Here is an 8,280-nt window from a genome sequence, read left to right as displayed (position 1 = left end):
TGGCTCTGGTCACGCTGGTGAGCGCCGCCGCACATTACGCTCCTCAGCCACTAGATGGTGCCACCGAAACGTTCACAGGAGCGTGACGTTACCTCACTGTCCCGCACCTCCTTTCCAATCGCTATCTATCCTCATTTTCCACTTCGCAGCTTCTTTTGTTCCTGATCCAGCCGAATTCCTATGCAGGTTGGTCCCAACCGTCGTTCCTGTAAAGCTCTGAATAAGGCCACCTTTATGCACCAGCTACAGTGAAACCGACCCATGATGGGCTCTCCAGCTGATTAGAGAGAGGTTTAGCATCCATGTTGGCCCCTTTCCCAGCCGTTCAAGGAGATGCAGATTCTCTCTCTGGGGCTGGGTATCCGAAGCAGGTGAACCCATGCACCATTCTTCTTCATAGCTGTACTCGTCTCCTCTCACTTTTGTTTTGCTTTGCACTGCATCTGTCATGTAAGATGCTTCATGCAGCGGAACTTCAGTGACTGTACCATTTAGGTTTTAGGGTCATCTCTCACCATCTCAGTCCTGAAGTGCTTTGGACACAAGGACTGTTGATATCTGCATATCAGAGGAAATCTTCTGTTGCACATTTACAAACTGCAGTTTGGGTTCTTACAGTCAGTTCATCTCCTCTTTTGCTTAAAATCCTAAAGCCTCTAGATCATCATCTGTCTCATTAGGAGACAAGGTCAAGTGCACCACCTACTTCCCATACACTAGAACTCACAGGAGGGATTACTCCACAGCAAAGTGATGCCACCTCTCCTAATGTGTTTCAGAAAGAAGCTGTCTTTTTGAAAAAGATGCCAAGTATTCTCTCCAACAGACCCAATACGGAGTTGTAATAAAAAAACTTTCTTCCCTATAGGTTAACACACTTGTATATTAATATTTTAATGCCTCTTTCTCAAACTATGAATGAACACAGAAAGAACAAGCCAAGTTGAAGAGTCATTTTCAGAGCACTGCCAAGCCAAAGTGACTGTACACAACTACATCTCTCACTAGACATCTTGGCCTGAAGAGGCAGACATCAGGAAAGCCAGATGGCAGAAAATCACTCCTTTGTTTTTAAAAGCATAGAGTGGATACAGGGTTACAAGCCAGACTGAAGCTCAACACTGATTTTCCCACTGGTCAAGCTACAATAGCCACATCATTTAATTGCATCTTTTCTGATAAACTGTGAATGGTTTCTGACACTAGCGTCCTACTACAGTATCCCTGTGCAGTGTTCAGTACAACATAAATCCTCTGTTAGATCCATGCTGAGGTCACCAGTCTAAAACTTTGAGTCTAAAATGTTCTACTTGAACAATTAATATGCACAGAATTCCCTCAGTTTTGGCACAATTGCCTATGTCAATTTTTCTCTTTAGTCTAAGCCCCCAGCTCACCTATAGGTTCTCCACTCTCAAATCCCTTGAGAAACCTGGTCCTGAAGACACAAAGCACAAGCAGACCACATTCTGAAAACAAAGAAAGGAGCTGTGGATGGGAATTGCCTTTCAGCTAACACCTCAGTGGTTACATCCCTTACTACACCAGGATGTGGCAGACCTGTGTTCAACTCTTGCCCTTGCCTGAGGGAAACATCTTTCATGTCTCAGCAGTGTCCTAACCACGAGGTCATGGAGTCTGGTGCGGAGATCTTTTAGCCTCCCTTACGCATGTGAAACTGTTTTGCACAAACATCCACCCCCAGCAGGACTAAAACGTATGCTTTCTGATGAGTTGCTTCAGACCTGGGCTATAGTAATTTTGTCCTTAACTCATGTTCACCACAACATTTTCTCTCTATTAAAAAAATTTCTCTGGCTTGTGCATCTTGCTCCCAAAGGTGGCTCCCATCTGTGAATTCAGAGATGTACTTTCCTGAACCCTTGACTCACATACCTAAGCCTCTGAGAAGTACATAAAGTAAAATATTTAATAGTTTCCTAATTCTATTACATCCTACTGTAGTCTCTCATTCTGAGTCTTCACTAACCACGCTCCTTTATAAGTTCTGCTCTTAATCACCTATCTCTTCAGGGAGCTTTAAAGTTAGGTGAGCCTGAGTATTAATTTGTGTTTGTGACTTCAGTATTAAAAAAATTACAAGCTAATGTACACTTTTACCACAGAAATCACACCAAGTTAAGAGTATACCAGGCTTGGTCCTCATCTTACATACAGTACTAAAGATCCAGAATAATTTTATCCCATTAAAACTGATGCTAACATCAGAACAAAATCAGAAACAAAATAGTCCCATTGCACCATATGACAATGTCCAATCACACTGGATTTTGCTCATGAACTTCCACATACTTCGAAGTAACCAAGGCATAACGTGAATCATTAGAGCTTTGTGTGATGTTGCAAAACTAGTGAAAGGAAAACCAAGACAGAACAGATCCTCACACAGTAACAATCTTGAACTACAACAAAAGAGAAAATCAGAACAAGGAATTGCTCAGATATAACACCAAAAGGACATGCCAGAGGATCCAAGTTTGAGCTCTGTTGCACATAGACTGTATTTCTGCTACACAGAGATACAGATGTGTGCAGTGCAATGGCATTAAGCGTGTGGAATGTGAATGACAAGCTTCTCAGCTGCACACTGGAGGCACAGCCTGCTAAAAAGGGCTTAATGTAACTATAAAGTCGCATTCAAAAATCAGTGAAGGAACAACATGTATCATATTTGCAGACACTTTAATGAAGATTCATGACATTGGCTGTTTTAAAGTAGGTCATCTCAAAATGCTGAATATTGTTAGCAGAGAGCAAATTAAAATTTTTAAATTATTAGACTAAGTCATTTTATGGGTTTTAAGAGAATTAAACATAATAGAATTAGTTTCATTGTTCTGCTAGTTTTTTAAACTTGAGGTCAGCCTGTTTCACATCGTTCTGTGGGTAGCTGGAGCCTTGTGTATATTAGAGACAAATAAAAATGACTACAAACCCCTACAACTGTTACAAAGCAAAAGGTGGGGTGCTTTTCCATTCAGCAGCAGGAACTCCAGAATTCACACCTTCAGAATGCACTTGATGGTTCCATGAAGTGGCCTATGTGCCCTTTACATTGCTGCAGCACCACAGGATGCCAAAGATGAAGCTTATTATTTGACATAAACTAGAATCTAACTGCAAACTGTTTCTGAAATAGAAGTCACAATGTGTATCACTGCTGCAAATTGCTTCTGACTTCTTTTCTACAGGCATAAATAGCAAATACTTATAACACAGTCTATCCCCTCCAAAATTTGCAATTTTTTAATAAAGCCATTGCTTGAACCAGAACAATGTGTTTTAAAATGTTACTGGTCACACACATTGCAACTGTGACAGACATAAGCCTCTGAAGAACGTAAGACACACTAGCAAGTTTTACAGTTACTCTGGGTTACTCTGTGAAATCTTCAGCTGAATATCAATTTGTTTGGGGCAATATACCAGTTTTTGTCACTCAAGGCAATTATTTCTGTGACAACAGTACACACTTAGCAGAATATATTGCTGATGAATCACTGACTGAAGAACTTGTACTGATTTTATTTATTACATCCATTCAGGTGACATAAGCACAAATGAATGTACGCTATCTCCCCTTATAAAATGCTTATGCACTGCAGTAATTCAGTTGCATTTAGCTGCAGCATCACAAGCTCTGACCTCTTCTAGGTAGGATCAGGTTTACGTCTGCATGAAAAATGGCTATCCACAGGAACTGCTCTTGGTGACATTATAAAGATTCATCTCTCAGTATGGTACCACTGAAACACAGCAAGACTCTCCACATATGCTCATAACTCATGACCCTGAATAACAGGGAAAGGGGAAAGCAGCAAAGTTGTTAAAACTTTTTATGCCCCCAGGTCCAGTAGGTTAAAAATTCACCAGCTGGACTCAAGATAAAGATCCTGTGTCAGAACAGCCAGACTGGGAGAGAAGATACAGTCACCCATCTTTTAGTAATATGGAAGCAAGTCTCAACAGGTAGAAGCCCTTTATTTCATGGGGCTAACATTGCATCTTCCTAGTTCCAAAAATCAAGAGAAATCCCATGCAGTAAAAAAGGCAAAAAAATAATCTTTTTAATACCATCTGCTAATGCCTCTGTGCTACGCACAACAGCTGACTAGAGAATAATGTTTCACTGTTTACCTAGACTGAGACTTTTATCCTATTAAGATGCTTTCAAGGCTTGCCTTTGCTGTGGGTGCTACTATTAACCCTTTTCCAAAATTCTGGCCCCCTCAGCTCACATCTCTGACTAGTCCTCTCCTCAGAGAGCATCCATTTGCACTTATATAGCAAGTCTGGATCTGGGTGGCTGAACAGTGAAAGGGAGCCTCTTCCAAAGACTGTGCAGTAGAATTACTAGTAAAAGAAGGGAAAAGCTTCCTCCAGCAAGAACAATGAAGTGGTGTGAAGGCTGCAGCTAAGCTATGAAATATTTCTGTCTTTATCAACATTGATACATCTTGCCTGGTGAGAACTCTACCGCTCTCACTGTCTTCAATCCATGCCGTATTTGGGGTATTTATAATCAAATTCACTCCTGAAAAATGTTGATCCTACAAATCCACTCTCCCAAACCCTATTTTGGGTCAGCATTCGTGCTGCAGAGAGACCAGGTATGCCAAGCCTGCACCAGCCCTCAGGAACAGTATGCTCTAAAAGCCTGAGAAGTAGTTACTCAACAGAAGCTGGCTGACATCAGGAGTGAACATCTTTGCTTTGGAAACGAAGTACAGTCTAGCATTATACATGGGATAACTATGCCCGTATGTTTGGAATACCTGGTCTTGAAACTCAGGAAGAAAGACCTTGACTCTCTGAGATTTGTAGGCTACACCTTTCTTTGGAAATGAATGGCCTAATGAAAAGGGTGGAGTAAAACAACACGTTTACCTCCAGGGATGGGACTGTGGCACCTTGCTAGTAAAGGCCATTTCAGAGTAAGAATCCAAGAGCCGAGGACAGATGATCCAGCTCCATTTGGATCACGTCACATCACACATTCCTTTAAGTCAAAGGGTATGGGACAACTGACAGGCACACATTTCACACTGTGGGCTGCGTAACAGTGAAAAATGAACTCTCCATGTTCCAACTACAGGGAGAATGCCTTCCCCATCTATGAAGTGGACCACACACATACACCCAAGCACTCTGTGCTGCCAGGTCAGGCACTTGCTGCCAGCCCATCCTTCTCCTCACAGCCTTTCCTCTGCAACCAAACGGCCTCGTGAGAAGTTTGACAAGTTTCTAACCCTCTTGCTACACACGAAGAGCTTGAAAACATGAGTCGAGCCCTTCCTCACGGCTCAGGAACCAGAGGACCAGCCTGGAGCCCAGGAGCCACAACCAGCGGCTCCGTCTGCAGCTCACGTTGCCAGACCCCGTTACCGAGCACTAAGCCGGGGCTCCCCGCTGTCACCTCCAACCCCTCAGCCCTGCCGGGGCCGCCCTACCTGTCAGTGCGGCCCCGGGCGGGTGCGCAAGGGAGGAGGCGGCGGTCGCGGCCGCCCCGCTTCCCGCCGAGCAGGTCCGGGCCGAACCCCACCTCAGGGGGCGTTTGAGGCGGGGAACCTACAGCCCCTCCACAGAGCGCTCGCGCCCGCCGCGACCGTTACAGACCGTTGGCGCCGCGCGCGCGCCCCCCCTCCCACCGCCCGGCACTCAGACCCCGCGGCTCTCGGGCCGCCCCGGACGTCGCGTCGCCGGGGCGGGTGCGTAGTTCCGGCGGGGAGAAGGGAGGGGTGACATGCAGAGCGGGCAGCCGCGGCCTCGGGAGCAGCTGGAGCCGGAGCTGCCGGAGCAGCAGGCGGGAGCGGCGCGGGGGGGACAGGCCTGGCGCGGCGCCCCCACCATGGAGATCGAGAAGGAGTTCCACCGGCTCGACCAGGCCGGCAGCTGGGCCGCCATCTACCAGGTGAGGGGCAGCCGCCCGGCCCCGGCGCTGAGGGGGGAGCGCTCCTTCCCTCACCTTCCTTCTGCTGCCGCCTGGTCCTGCCCCCCCCACCTCCGCGGCGTGTGTGCCGAGGTCCCTCCGCCTCCTCTCTCTCTGGTCGGAGCTTTCCCGTCCCCGCTTCCCTCCCTCCGGGTGCTGAGGGGGCAGTGGGAGGCCTCGCTCGGTGCCCCCCGCGCCGCGGAGCCCCTCTCATCTCCTTCCCCGTGGGCAGGGAGCGCCGGGCGGCTCCCCCCCGGCGGCGCTGTTGGTGCATGGGCACCCCGCGGGCAGCGCGCTCCGCTCGGCGGCGGGCGGGGACCTCCCGTACCGCGGCGGGGCTGCCCGGGGGCAGGGGTGGGAGCGGGGCAGCTTCCCCCGTTCTGCGGGGCGAGCCGGGGTTGTCTCTGCGGGACCCCTCAGCCCCGCTCTTTTTCGCGCTCCGAGTTCCGTTTGGAGCTAAGCATGGGCAGGAATTCTCAGTAACCGTTTAAAGTTGCCCATTTCCTAACGTTAAAGGAATAAATCCTAGTATCCTGTTTGTCGTCTTTTATTTCTATTAGCAGTGATGAGCAGCATTGCATGCGCCTAGGTTTTCAGTCACTTTAATAATAGCCGGAAACGAGCTTGTTAGTGTTACTTGTGCAGTTACCTGGTACGGGTTTTTATTATTTCGTTTGCATTTAGGGCTTTTTGGTGACATTTTGAAAAACGTGTGTGGCAAACATGAACACTTACAAGAATATTTGTCCATTGAATCCGCCTTCACACTCACAAGCAAGATAAATGAAGGCTTTTCCCTTCAAAAAGTTCCTTGAATATTTATCCAAAATGAAGTTTAAAAGGAGATAAAGCGCATGAATGGGTGGGCGGGTGTGTTCAGTCAGACCAGGCAGCATTACTGTAAAATCCATTTGAATGTTTAAGCCGGTATATTGCGTAAACTAATTAGTTTCAAGTTCATATTTGCAACATAGAAGTTGGGCTTTGCTTCCCTTTCATTATGTATTTCTCTGGCAATAGACATGTAAGAGAAGGAGTGGACTTTTCTAAAAGTGAAATAGATGAACTCCAGTTTCAGAATCACAGCAGGCAAGCTTTAAATGTAATAATTTGCAGGATGAACACTTGTAGTTGTTTGGCTATTAGAGAATAAGCATGAAATCTTGAGCATGCTTTTCAGAAGGTCATTTTTTTGTTAGAGTATTTAATTTCCTGTGGAGTTTCAGGGCTTGCTAACTATATCAGTTGAAAGTCATGTGCATACGTGACGTTATGTTTTTGCTAAACCATTCTTGATGATTTGGTATGTTGCAGGCTTAGTGCTCAGGAAATGATTTTGAGTAATATATCTCTTGTCATGGAGGTGGTGTGTTTCTGCGGGTGCAGTTTAATTACAGAAGTGAGATGTATAAAGAGAACGAGGGACTGTGGAATATTTTCAATGCAGGATCAGCATTCAGTGATATTTTTGTCCCACTGTCTTTGAATGATGTGACTCAGTAGCCAGCTCAGGCTGTGGCACTGCACAAGGTTTGATTGAGGACTAAAACTGAACTCAAAAAAATAAAGTGTTTCTTTGATTTGCATCCAACTATTGACAAGCGGGAGAGGTGAGGCTTTTTTTTTTTAAGATTGATCAGTGTGTGCATTGATGTCATGTAACTCCACTGCTCAACTGCATCTTTTAAATATCAGATGTTGAAAATGACATTTTGGCAGATCATGTACATCTGGAAGAACAACATACTTCACAATAATCCGTGCTTTTGATTTCTGGGCTGTGACATTAGCAATGCAGTTGTCCTAAAAATATGAAGCCTTTTAGGTATTTTTAGGCCTGAAGAATGGAGTAAGTAGAATAATGTATGCTGTTGGTGCAGAAAAAAGTCTCCTTCCAAGTTAACTGTGCCACGGGCTTCTCGTATCTGGGTGTTATGATTGTAACTGTTAAAATTCAGAAATGTTCACCAGCATTCCATGTGAAGCATAATGCAGTTTACTAACAGGCGCCTCCTCTTGTTTCTTGGCTAAATCTATTATGTAGAGATACAGAGCTGCACAGCATCCAGGGGAGGAATAATGAATGCTACAGGGAGGTGAAGCTGATTGGAAGGATGGCTGCATGGGTGCCATGTGACTTTGAAGGATTAAAATTGGCCAAGCTTCTTTTTTTCTGGACAAGGGAAAGCTGTGTTCAGCTATGATAATAGTACAGTTGTGCAAAAATAGCATTTGGATTGTTTTCTTAAACCTTATATAATCACAGGACGGAGACAAAAGCATTTCAAAATTAAGACCTTGTGTAGGTGATTTTGTGACAATCATGTCTT

General features: G+C 45.5%; 1 protein-coding gene across 1 annotated transcript in view; it reads left to right on the top strand.

The window, feature by feature from the left end:
* Positions 1–5,764: 5,764 nt before the first annotated feature.
* The window catches only part of PTPN1 (protein tyrosine phosphatase non-receptor type 1), a gene marked incomplete at its 5' end in the record, with an annotated part of 48,845 nt that continues 46,329 nt past the window's right edge, over positions 5,765–8,280 (top strand). Inside the window, one exon of the mRNA XM_080628256.1 lies at positions 5,765–5,932. Coding sequence (XP_080484382.1) covers positions 5,765–5,932 — 168 coding nt within the window. The remainder of the gene's footprint in view (positions 5,933–8,280) is intronic.

This window comes from Psittacula echo (assembly GCF_963264785.1).
Source record: "Psittacula echo genome assembly, chromosome: 12".
NCBI lineage: Eukaryota > Metazoa > Chordata > Aves > Psittaciformes > Psittacidae > Psittacula > Psittacula echo.
The sequence above is the reverse complement of the archived record's forward strand: the minus strand, read 5'-3'. Positions and strand labels throughout refer to the sequence as shown.